General features: G+C 40.4%; 1 protein-coding gene across 8 annotated transcripts in view; it reads right to left on the bottom strand.

The window, feature by feature from the left end:
• Positions 1-8,863, bottom strand: part of NR1H4 (nuclear receptor subfamily 1 group H member 4) — a 31,904-nt gene extending 23,041 nt beyond the window's left edge. Inside the window, exons 1-4 of one of the 8 annotated variants that reach the window (XM_081927944.1) lie at positions 8,710-8,863; positions 5,487-5,629; positions 4,963-5,100; positions 101-463 (exon numbers count right to left, since the gene is read on the bottom strand). In XM_081927944.1, the coding sequence (XP_081784070.1) occupies positions 101-463; positions 4,963-5,047 (448 nt within the window). In that variant the 5' untranslated portion in view covers positions 5,048-5,100; positions 5,487-5,629; positions 8,710-8,863. The other 7 variants (XM_081927942.1, XM_081927947.1, XM_081927941.1 and 4 more) reach the window with 7 other exon arrangements.
• Positions 8,864-13,627: the final 4,764 nt, after the last annotated feature.

The following is a 13,627-nucleotide window of genomic DNA, read 5'->3' as shown; positions in this document are numbered from 1 at the left end:
GAACTTCCTATTCAGACCAATTAAACTACTTCTGGCCAATTACATGGTCACACAAAAATAACCTATCTTGTTCTACTTGCAATAATTTTGTTCATCCCACCTTTGCATCCTTCACAAGTCAGGGCATTATAATGGTACCCAGAGGCCTTGTCACCACAGACCACGCACAACTCCTCTCCTTTCGTTCTCCCCCCTGAAGGACCCATTCGAGTCTTCTTGGCTACAGGCATTCCCTCGAGGTCTGGCTCCTTTAGGGGAAAGTTATCGGAGGGTAGTTTTCTGAACTCATACATTACAGGCGAATACCATTCTTCAGGCTGTTGGGGATAGAAGCCAAAGCTGGGGTAATAAGGTGGTGAAGAAACAGGAGGCTGCACTGGAGAAAAGTGCACAGTGTTGTACTGTGAATAGGGTGACACATCGGAATCTTGCACTGGGGAAGTCATTGCCTCGGGAAGTAAACCTAGAAAACAACACAAAAGAACATTTTCTTTTATAAGGAACTTACTTCAACAGCTCTATTCCCTAAAAGAAACCCATAAATCGCATTATGTTCATTATCATTTATTTTTATTCTTTTGCTGCTTCCTCCTCAACCTGTATTGATGTTCAGTCAATGTGAATGAGATAAACACCTTCCATGAATGGGTCCATGGCTGTGTACAACCAACACATTTAAAGCACATCCCATCCCCAAAGGAATCCTGGGAACCGTAGCCTGTTAAGGGTGTAGTTATGTAGGAGGAAACTACAATTCCCATTATTCTTTGAGGAGGAATGTGCTTTAAACGTATGGTGTCTGAGTGTATCTTTAAGCAATCCATTTCCTGTACTTCCTGGATGTCTCTCTCAATTAGCCAAGTTCTAAGCTATAATAAAGGTTTCTTTTCTGTTAAGACTTTGGCTTTTCCACCTGATTCTTAAGATAGGCTGGATCTACACTGATCTGTAAAAACACTTTTAAAGCCTATTAAAAACATTAGATAGTTCTCAGTATAATTTCCTATTGCCAACAGATCGCTGCTCTGCAGCGCTCTCTGGTGTCACATTTTTATAATGAATTTTTAAGGTTATAACTGACCAGTGTAGACTCACTAGGAGCCAAAGCTGCAGCATTCTGACATATAAACAAAAATATTATACTTTCTCAATACCTTGGGGTCCTTCTAGATAACAAAGTGGGATATAAATATTTTAAAATAAATGCAAATTATGGAGCGGAAAATTGTCAGGAAATAAATACATTCCATTTACACATCCTCTGTATACACAAGCAAAAAGAAAAAGGTTCTATGGTAGGGGCAAAAGCAGAGTATGCTTTACAAATGATCCACAGGCCAAAATCTAGCTAGCAAATGCTGGTAGTTCCTGGTATTAATTAAAGGAATGCTGAACTAATCCTACAACAGACTTCTTGCATTCTTAAGCAAGGGTGCATATTCATAATAATTCAACACAGATTAGTTTCACCTAATTACAGGAGCTCTCTAGTATGTACTTTTGCTTTATAAGTTTTCCACACGGAGAACTGGTAGCATATATAAATTCATTCATGGTAGTCTATCAAAAGAACAGAGCAAAAGAAACCAAAATAACCTATATGAGGAAATAACATGCAGGGCAAGGAAAGTACGTAACAAACTAAAGCAAAATGCGCTGCGCAAGTGAGTTAGTTTCGTTACATGACCTAAAGATATCAGCTTCCTGAAAGCAACAGTGCAGGGAAACTTAGTTATACAGAGTCAGACTCTTGGTCTTCCCACCTCAGTCTTATCTACAATGACAGACAGCTGCTCTCTAGGAAATCTGACAAGTGCCCGCCCCCCATTCCTACCTAGAGATGACAGGGATCGAACCTGATATATTTCTAAGCAAAGCAGATGCTGTAGAATTTCTAAAATGTTGGGTGCTTCAGGTAACAAAGGTCAGTTTCTAGATACTGATTTATGTATAGCAAAAACGATGTTATCTAGTACAGTATTTAGAACCACAAAGTCAGCTAGAAAAGCATCCTACCTTGAGGGGCTGTTAATATGACCATTTAAAAGACAAATCTAGTTCCTTCATCCAGTATGGCTCTCTCCCGCTTCCTTAACTTCCCAATACTTTACGGACAAGTGAAAATAAAAACTTCCTCTAAGACCAGCCAAGGAAACACTAGGCCAGAGGTTATATAGTTTACTGATTAACTTTATTACGAGGAGCCAGTTTGAAAAAGTCTGAGAAAATTGCTATATAACATTTCCAGCATAATTTGTTAAAATCTTGAAAAGTTGATCAAAAAGAGTATGGATAATCCCATTAACTTGTACAACCATTCAGATTCACTTAGTGGATTTTTTTAAAAATTATGATTTGTTGCATTACTTTATGCAGCACCTGTCTCACTGAAACAGCTATCAGGTATTGTATAAGTCACAATGGCAAGCCTTTGTCAGCTCTTTATCCCCACCACTGAGGCCAGGGCAGCTGAAACTGCCACTGACAGCAGGGAGGAAGGAGGGCAATGCCATGCATACCTGTCATGATTCTGCCAAAAATAACTAACGGACTATAACTAATGTTCTAGTCCTTTATTTAGTGTAGAGGGAATGTTGGTGGATTGCTTCCAGATAGGGATTGCTCTTTATCCCATCGTCAGAACCAAAACACCCAGAATCAAAGAAGAAATCAGGTCTAGGGTGAGGAATTTGCCCCTTTTTTCTAGGGTGGAAGATCTACAGCTGGCAGCACATCCCTGTGAAAACTGGAAATAATGTTTCATTCAAACATGTTTGTAAACCATGTTAAAGACCTAAAAATGGTGGGAAAGGAAGGAAATACATATCTCAGACAGATAATGTTTTAAGCACATTTCAAATTGCAAGTCAGATAATATGGAATGGTACTCTTCTCCCCTACAGAAAGATTGTTGAGCCAGAGTATGAGCACTGGCATGTTAGGAGATCATGTCTAGGTAGCCTGCTGCTCCTGGCTGCTTTGGAATTGGTGGGAATTCAACCCTTTTCTCACAAGTCATTTTATTTTCAACATTTAACTATAATTTAATTGTTGGTTTTTTATGCTTTTGATCTTGCTGTCACTTTTGAACCTGTTTATTATCTCTGCTATATAAAAAAGCAAAAGCCAGATGTTGAATTTTCTGCCAGAAGCAGCTTGATAACAAGCAGTTAGCTAACCCGCCTTATGATCTTCTTCTTGTTTAATCATTTTTGACCTTTGAGAAATTGCATTTCTCTCTCTCTCTCAACACAACGAACAAAAGGATTCAATCTTTCTCACCCCTCTCTGTAGAGCCAAGAATATTGTAGATTTTCAGGAGCTCTCCAAGTGTCAGCACACACTGTTCACACTGGTGGGAAGTAATATTACTTGCTAAATAGAAAACTTGCTAAACCTACAGTTCTGCTTCATTTCAGAGAAGACAGACAAGCATTGGCCTCAGTTTGTACCACATGTAAAGCCAGTCATTGGTAGAATATGACCATGGTGAGGCAATGCTTATCATGTCCTTGCTCAGGCCAGCCCAATATGTATGGCAGGCCTCCCCAAACTTGGCCCTCCAGCTGTTTTGGGACTACAACTCCCATCATCCCTAGCTACAGTAACAGGACCAGTGGTCAGAGAGTATGGGAACTGTAGTCCCAAAACAGCTGGCAGGCCGAGTTTGGGGAAGCCTGATGTATGGAGTATAAAATTCTAATTGCCCCCCCCCCATTACAAATATAGTAATAAAATTACAGAGCTTTCAGTTTCCTGCCTTTTAATGGCACTCAAGCTTTGTTACTTGAAGAAGGCGGCTTACTCTACTCTATCTGAGGCAGCTGCCTTACACTATCATCATCATCATCATCATTAAAGTGCTTTACTCATAGAAATGTTTCAAAGCTACTTTCACACACAATAGAAGTACAAAGGACCTGCAGGAAGAGGTGGTGGTGAAGGAAACATTAAGTGTCTTAGGAGGCAGTGGGAGAAGAGCCTAAAAGAATTTTACATTATAAAGTTAGTAGCACTGTTACATTTTGTTGCTCCTTTATAAATTAAAAAGCCTTCTGTAATATTTGTGCCAGGGAGAAACAACGCTTCTGAAAGTAAAAACAAAACAGCAAAACAATGCACAAATTTAGCAGTATGTATTCTGATAAAATCCAGCAGCTGCTCATTAAAATCCCAGGTTTGCCACAGGGTTTGTAGGGGAACACACTCATATTGCATATGGCTCTTAAATATAATGATGGGGAGGGAGGCATTGCAAGACCTTCATAAGAACACAAAACAAGTTATGATCAAGGTGGTGGAAAAAAATCCAAAGCATTTAATGAAAATATATTTGATCATTGTCTTTCTCCTGTAGTAATGCAATGGAAATCTTGTAGCACCTTAATAACTAACACATTTAGTGTGGCACAAGTGTTTGTCACCTACAGTCCACTTGTCAAATGCATCCTGCTATAAGTAATCATTGCTGCTGCAACAAATTAAACAGCTGCCCCTCTAGAAGTCTTATACAGTACTTATGAGTATAGGACTTTCTCTTTTGCTTTCAATTGTTAGATTTGCTTTGTTAGCAACAACAGCAACAGATATATCACAGCTGACCATCCAGATCAGAACTCTGTATACTGAGCCTCTTCAGTGTTTGACAGGAGTGTTTCTTAGCCCTACCTTGAGATGCTGGGGAATCAACCTAGGAGCTTTTGCATGCAGATTATGCACTCTGTGGGTGATCTACAGTCCTTTCTTCCCCATTATATTCTGATTTCATTATGCCATTTATAATTTTTTCACAGTTGTGTTACAAATCATAACACAAAAATGTATTGTAAGAGATTAGCAAAACTGAGTACTTTGAACAAAAAAAATCACATGTAGCCCAAAGGAGTTTATCAGAAAATGTCAGCGTTACTCCATTCTATGGACTGAATTAGCATTTTGCTTGTAATATATTTTTTTATTTACCAAATAAATGAGGAGCTTCGGAAAGAGAAAATCCATCTGCTGAAGGTAGGTGGGGATGCCCAATTAGGTTCATCTCTGATGCCATAGACTCTTGAATAGGCTGAGTTGCAGCAAATTAAGCTGAGTGTTGAAGGAAACCTTAAAAACACAAAGAAAAACAAAATGCTACATCTGCTTGCAACAGTGGTCATTTTAAAGGGCCTGTCCAAATTTTCAGAAACATTCAGTGCGGAGCGTCTCCACAGATGCAGTTGTCTAGAGAGGGAGTAATGTGTGATTATTTCCATGTGGAGAGGCCTGTTTCTTAATTGTTATCCATGTGAGCAGAGCAGAAATTTTATTTGAGCTGGCACACCAAGAAAGGCCACTGTGAACTTGAAATGGTCACACATTCCCATGATGCATCTGAACTATTTTTACATATGTAAATCCATGGACAAGAGAGAGAGAGAGAGAGAGAGAGAGAGAGAGAGAGAGAGAGAGAGAGAGAGAGAGAGAGAGATGGGGCAATATTCTAATCTAACCTAATAGTTGCTGTAGTACATGAACCAGACCAGGATTGTATATTTTCCCTTGCTCTGTTGTATGTTTCACAATATAATTATCGTGATAATTGTCAACATGTTGGGAATTCCAGCTGTTAATCGTAATCAGTGAGTTGTTTATGCTAGATAGGAGAAAAAGTAGAATGAGTCACTCGCTAGGATTAGGGGGGAGGTGCTCTTAATGAAACATCAGTCTCCCTAATTAAAATACAGTTGAGGTTATCCATGCATGGATAAAATAAACAATTTATTTTAAAACATCAAATGTGTTTGTTGAATGTCACATGTACTACATACCAATGGGACCTCTTATGGCTGGAAAACAAACTGTCAGATTAAATTTATGAGAAGCACCATCGTACAATTCCCTTAGATGTCCCAGCACAACATACTAGCTTCCTGTCCAACACCTATGAAAATATGCTAGGATTCTACCCTGTGGAGTTATGTACTGGAATATGAGAGAAATCTTCTATTTTCCTACAGAAGGAGTAGGTCATGGCATGACACCTCACTGAAGAGAACAGGAACAACCATTTTATGATGAGCAGCTGGTTTCTGGCAGCTGATTTTGGGCATCATTAAAGGGCTGCAAATTGTTATTTAATATATTATTATATTTTTACTGTCTGGCACGGGGGGGGGGGGCTTTTGAGATGTTTGCCAGGCCTTGGGTACTATGTACTACAATTTGGGGCACCATTACCTGCTCCACCTGAGGCAACAAAATATATTGGTCCAAACCCTGAAGAGAGGATAAGTTCTCAGTATGTATCAATAATGTTAACCAGAAGATAAAGCTGTAAAGAAGAGATTGGGTCTCTCAGACTATTTCTACACCCAATTACACCTGTCCTTTTGCTGAATGTCAACTACTGTATATGTCAAGGTGCAAGTGGACACAGTAATATTAATATTAATAATACATTATTCCGCCATAGATTTTAGGGAAAAAGGGTACTTTGGTAAATCAGTACATTTTACTGACTGTTATAAAAGAGATAGGAAGCATGCACCTACATGCTTGTTATCTTTAACTGTAATTGAAAAAGTAATTATGATAAGCCAGTCAGAAAGTTTGGTATTTGTAAACTTTTAATTTGCATTGTAATACTTATTTAGTCAATATTTCTCCATGCTTTATTCTGACAATGGGGAAATAACACTTGATCGCTACGACTGACATGAGCTGAAATGATAAAAGTGAGGTTCCAGGAAATGCTATGCTCACTCACCAGTGATTTCTTTTTCCTCACCTTGCTACATTCAGTCTCACCAAAGTACTAACTTCTGAAAAGACTGCTTATTATGAGACACCATATTATAGAAACTAACAGCACAATCCTAAAAATGTTTAGTTAGAAGCGCTATTAAATTCAATGGCGCTTACTCCTTGGTAGGTGGGCTTAGGACTGCAGCCTAAGCTTGATTATTTGTTTTTTGAACTCTTTATGAAGCACACAAATTCCCGCACTTGTTAAAAAAATATGATATGATGAATTTATTTAATTATAAAATTTCATGCTCAGTTTTAAATAGAAAATAATCCCCAAACTGGGTTCAATACCAATAAAACACAACAAAATTTACACACTTTTATAACAGTGTTTTCAAATGTTCCAAGCCAACTTGAATCCAACTTGGGAGAAAGGCAAGATATAAATAAAATAATAAATAATAGTAACAAAAACAAATTATCGATGAAAATCAATAAAGCAATAAAAACAGAGAAGAGTCACAAACAGTTGTATGTAGCATATCAGAGAAATGATGCACTTATCAGTGTTATCCCCAAAACATTATCCACTAAAATTAACAACTAAAAGTAGTAGCTTACACTTGGTGTCTTCCTGAACTCTAGCAGTAGAGACACAGTGCACTCAGTAGTTCTGCATTCAGCTCAGAATCCTAATGCTTTTCAAAGCAAGAACATTTTTGTGTTGCTTTTCTCGCTTTTGCAGAAGGCTTCAACGATAACAGGCTGACTTTAGGTTTAGTCCTCTTTTCATTGGCTCAGCGCTGTCTTGGACAATGATTACTCATTAACAGTTCTTTCTTTGCTGAACTATCTAAACAGACTTGAAGTACTGGAACTTTATAAAAACTAGAGGGAGCAAATCCTGGGTAGGATATACGTCTTCTGGGATAGCAATTAAAAACCATATTGCTACGTTTCAACTTGCATGAGACAATTATTGTATGGATCCATTACAAAGTGGAGTTGCAGGTACTGAAAGAAAGCAGAGACCTTTCAGAATTCACAGCTTCAGTCAGGAGTACCAGCTTGGCCCTACGACCGTGGGTGCCTGGGCAGCATGCATGGCACTGGCAATGAAATTTGTGGGTGCCCAGCCCCTTCATGGGGAATTTTGTGGGTGCTCAGGCACCCAGGACCCCAGGGAATTGGCACCTATGACTTCAGTGATGCATTTTTAACACTACTGTAGTCTTAACCTTCTGAAAACATAAATAAAACCATCACACAATTGCTGAAAACAGAGACTGAACAGAGGTCAAATTACAACTAAATATGATAATTGTCACTTCATATTTATATTTGTCTAACCAATATCCCCCACCCCCAAAGTGACAAATTGTGACTCTTGTCTTGGAAATCTCGCGTTCAAGTCTCACATCTGAGAGATAGGCAGTAAAAGACTACAGAATTAGGTTGCAATTCTAACCCCACTTCCTTGGGAGTAATAACCACGGAATTCAGTGGGAATTACTTCTGAGTAAACTTGCCTAGGGGTGTGCAGCTTTGTAACCGCCCTGTAGGCCTGAGGCCTCCTGGCCTACCCAAATGCTTAAGCCTAGCAGTGAGGCTTGGACCTCTTCCTCCACCCAAGTGTTTGGTAGGTGGAAATTACCACTTCTTTGTCATGTCCTGCCCAATCGATGTTGTGTACCATCTTGATTCTTCAGCAGGTCAGCGGACTGGGTCACGCGAGACTTCCATGGGTCACTTTTTGAGTCACACGACAGTCCTGCACAAACAGCTCTCCGAATGACAGACAAAATGTCTTAAAATGCCAATAGGAAATGAGACATTCTCCAGTTCAAGCCTGTTTACACATGGGGCATTTACTGAGGAGGAGCCTGGCTTTGCTTATTCACTTGTTTACAGGCAGCTGCACAATCTAATACAGTACACAAAATATTCTTCTCCTGTTCAGCTTCTGCTGTCTTGTTTTGTTCATACCTCAGAAAATGAACTTTTTCATTTAAGGGAACAAGTGTGCACTTTCTCCAGGTGTAAAGTAATCCATTTCCTGGCTAATCTGGTCAGATTATGGATTGTCTAGGGCCATTTTTCCAGGCTGTGTCGAAACATTTCCTTCTCTATTGTTTGTCTGTCCTTTCTAGGAACTAATTGTATAACTTTAACCCTTCCTTTGCCCAAAGGCTCTGCCTTTATATCTCTTTTGCTCTTCTCTCCCTAAAAGGGAGCAGGGAGGGACTATTTAACCCTTTCTCCTCACAATAGCACCAGTGTAAATAAGTAATTCTGATAAAGGGGATACTTTGCTGTTTACCTATGATCACATTACATGGTGGCCATGCAGTTAAAATTTCTTTTAAAAGGACCTTTCGGACATTCATCATGAAGCGCTGTGCTGAGCCTAGACGCATGTGCAAATATTAGTGTAATACCAAGATAGCAATGCTCATAGAGGGTACCCTGAGCATCATCTAGTCCAACCCCCTACAATGCAGGAATATGCAGCTAGGGGATTGAACCTGCAACCTTTGCATTATCAGCACCACGCTCTAACCAACTGAGCTGTCCAGCACATTAAATGTATAGTCATAGTCCAGTGAAAGGAAAGAGGTCATACTAAGCATGGGTAAAAATCAATATGGGGTGGGCTGGGGTGGGCGGGATGGGAGTGAGATTACAGGTAGTTTAACCCTTCCATCCTGCTGTGGCTGCAAGATAAATCCCCTTTTCCAAATTCGATAATTGTATTGAGAGGGAAGCATCCATTGGATCAAAAGCCGAAACAAATATGCACACAAATATGCAATACGTTTTTTTTTCTTGGCCCTGCTTCTTCTCATTTCTAAGATACCCTGTGGGTCTTTTAACACTGTACATAACAGTTTATATTATGCTCTGTCCTTCCCTTTCTCATAATAATGTTTGGGGCTCTATATTTAGTTTCTTCATTGCTATGGATTCCATTATACTTTTCCTTTATTCATATTTTTACTTTGCCTGTTATATCTGCAACTGTTCAAGGTCTCTAGATAGTATTCCATGCTAGTCCTACTAAGGATAGATCCACTGAAGTTAATAAGTGTGACTAACTTAGGTTCATTTATTTGTGAGTCTACTCAGAGTAGACTCTCTGAATTTCCCAATGCTATAAACATGACCAAATTGGAACCAAAAATTTATACAAAGAATCGTTAGAGTTAATTAAATATGACAGTGGTAGCCTGGAAATATGCACAGAAATGGGTGTGCAGGGATAATTATGTTAAGTGGTACGTAATTAGTGACTAGGCTATTGTGGAGCAGAACATTTTGGGTTTTTGAAAAATAGATGCAACAAAAAAAATCTCTTAACGTCTTTACTGTATACATGCCTATTTTATCAGTTTAATCATTGACTACATGTTGCTTCATCTCTCCGGTACTTAGGCTTTTAAAGTCAACAGATAATAATGTGAAATAAATAAAACCTTTGTCACCCACTGCTGCATATGATGTTACGTAACTATCCTAAAAATGAGAAACCTTTGAACAGACTGCCAGTAATGCACACTGTATTAGAAAGAATTGAGTCAACTCTGATCTGGAAAGGTATTGCTAATTCCGGGAATTAATCACATATTTAAACCTTTTCTACAAAGGACATGTTTCATGTCATGTCATGTCATGTTATTCTTCTCTGTTCTACCCAGGACCTTCCATGACTTCTTTCAATTTTGAAGGATAATGCTGCTGTCTTTGTTTCTTCCTGTGTTGTTCTAACTAATTTCAGTTTTATACCTGTTGTATATTGCCTTGCTATCTCTGCTTGCATTTTACTTGGGGTACTCCAGTCTACTGCCTTGGTTGTATGTCATCCTTTCCTTCATGTGTTGCTTCACAACACATTTCTCCACACAACTGATAATAAACTAATGGAATTCACTGCTGGAAGATGTAGTGATGACAACTAGGTTGGATAGCTTTTCAAAATGGTTGCACTTCAGTGTGGTGTAGCCAGTATGGCAGAGCTTTCCAAACTGTGTGCCGCGACACATTAGTGTGTCGGCTGCAGTATGTAGGTGTGTCGTGCAAATGCTCCCAGCGCTCCTCCCAGAGCTGGAAAGGGGTTAGTTTAACCTCTGGTTTGCTAGTAAAACTGAAATACTGTGTTGCGTGAAATGATGCATGTCTAAAAAGTGTGTCACCAGCATGAAAAGCTTGGAAAGCTTTGCTGTATGGTGTATTATTATTATTTATTACAATAATCCATAGATCATAGGGTGGTTTACAATACAAAAACACAAAAATACACACTATAATAACAGACAAAAACAATACCCCCCTCCCCCGACTAAAAGGACCTAGATTGTTTAATTAGCCAATGGCCTAGGAGAAGAGGAATGTTTTTGCCTGGAACCTAAAGCCTCCTGGGGAGATCATTGCACAAATGCGGAGCCACCACAGAAATGGCCCATTGTCATGTTGCCACCCTCCAGACTTCTCTGGAAGGGGCTCACAAAGAAGGGTATCAGCTGATGATTGCAGGTGTAGTGGTTAGAAAGTCAGACCCAGATTCAAATCCCTGTGGGAGTCATAAAGCCAAGGCAGAGGCTTGTAAAAACTGCAGGGGCCCCCTGACATTCCTCTGGGCAATGATTACCTTATACGGAGAGGGGAGTGTCAAGCCTTGACCGGATGAGGTAACAGGAGACTTTGGAAAACGGCCATGCGGCTGGGAGAACAAAGGAGATAATAAAAAGTTGCCGGAGGAGAAAGGCTGAAAGGAGCTGCCCTCCAGGATTATGAAAATACTCGCTGCCTCATTGTGTCTTCTTTCTATGCTATGCTAAGCACCACTTGACTGGCTGGCTCCAACAAGTGGTGCCCTCTCTGAGGCTCAATTAAAAGAAGAGGAAAACTTAAAAGAAAAGAGGCTGACTAAAGAAAGCAGTTGAGACGGACTTCAAAGGCTAAAAGGAAGCAGTGGGACGCTGACTTCAAACTTCAAAGGAAACCATAAGAGGCTTCTCGATCATCGACTTACCCCGCCCGGAAAGGGCTACACAGCGCTGATTGCATCTACGGATCCCTGGTGAGTCGATCCCTATTATATTAATTTTTGAAATATGGGCAATTCCCTGTCATCTCCGCAACAGAAATTTTTAAAAGACTTTCAATTTCTCCTGTCCTCCAACCAATTGGAAGTTCCTGAGGGAGATTTGATACAGCTCATTCTAGCCATTGATGAGCATTGTCCTTGGTTTCCAGCAGAGGGCACATGGGAGCTAACACAATGGGATAAGATTGGAGCACATTTTCATGGACATCCCAGTTTTGGTGTTCGAATTTTAAATGCTTGGTGTAAAATTCGTTATGCTATGGGCTCTCTATCACCAAAAAATATCTCCATGGCTACATTGCCAAAACAACCTTCAGCTTCCTTAATTCAGCATGCTGCTGTTCTGCCATGTGTTCCAGCACTTGTTTTGCCAGCAGCCCCAGACCCCAAACCTCCAGATTACAGTGCCTCACCAGAGGACCCAATCCTGCAAAAATACAGTGGTCTGGCTGGAAATGACCCTGCTCTTTCAGTAGCAGAACCAGCTACCCCTTTTCAACGTGCAGTCCTTGCCTGCTCCTTATCTCAGGATACCATGGCATTCCCTGTTATTGTGCCCCCTACTGGTGCTCCAGCAGGAACTCAAGCCCAGCACCAACCCTTTGACTTTAAAATCTTGAAAGAGCTCCAATTGTCAGTTAGGACAAATGGACTGCAAGCTCCATTTACACAAGCTCTTTTGGAAGCTACATTAGCCCAGCCTTTGGTGCCAGATGACATCAAGCTTTTGGCACGTACAGTGTTACCCCCATCAGCAGGTGTATTGTTTGCCCATGAATGGGAAATCGCCTGTCGTGCTTATGCTCCTGCTTTACTGCAACAAGCAAGAGGGAATAATCCTAATCTTACCCTCGCAGATGTGATGGATGCTATGATGGGGCATGGGCCCTTTGATCAGGCTTCAGGGCAAGCCACACTGCTGCTGATCTTATTGAGGGATACTGCTCTTGCTGCTCAACAAGCAATGAGAAAAATCCCAGAACCCACCAGTATCCAGTCTAGGTGGGGTTCAGTCAGACAAGAACCTAGAGAATCATATTCCTCCTTCATGGATAGGCTGCTTACAGCAGTGAGTCGCCAAATTGAAAATCCTGAAGCCAAACAAATAATTATCAAACAATTGGCCTTTGCAAATACAAATGAGGATTGTAAGGTTGCGTTAAGACCGATAATACACAATCCTGCCACAGACACAGCAGCCATGCTTCGCATTTGTCAGTCTGTAGGAACAGCAGCTCATCTGCTGGTAGCAGCGCAAAATAAAAACCCGCCTGTAGCCACCGATACAACGTTTCCAGCGTGGCAAAGCAAGATCATTGATACCTCAGTGTGGGGAGAAAAATGGACTCCACCAAAAGTAAAATCCACAGCAATGGCACCATCTCGTTTTTGAACAGCTTATTTCTGAACAATTGACTTTCGGCCACATTGAACTGTCTTCATCCCACTGGCTCCAGCAGACAGGAATGGTTTGCTTTTACCTTGCCAGTATATAACAATTCGCAGCCCACCCAGCGATATCAGTGGGTTGTTCTGCCACAAGACATGGGGAACTCCCCTACACTTTGCCAACATTTTGTGGATGAAGCATTGAAACCTTTCCACATGCGCCACCTAGAGGTGCTGAACACCAGCTGCATCTGGCAGTGTCTGCTACACCATTGTTGCCAACAGGAATTTTATATGCTCAGACGGACAAGAAGAAGACTATCTGCATTATACCCCTCCAAAGAACATTTATTCAGTAATTGAATCCACATTAGACATTGTGATTAAAGGACGTTCACCTGCTATGGCTTT

The sequence above is a fragment of the Podarcis melisellensis genome, assembly GCF_964234715.1.
Source record: "Podarcis melisellensis genome assembly, chromosome: 10".
Classification (NCBI taxonomy): domain Eukaryota; kingdom Metazoa; phylum Chordata; class Lepidosauria; order Squamata; family Lacertidae; genus Podarcis; species Podarcis melisellensis.
This window is presented reverse-complemented; position numbering and strand designations above follow the sequence as displayed.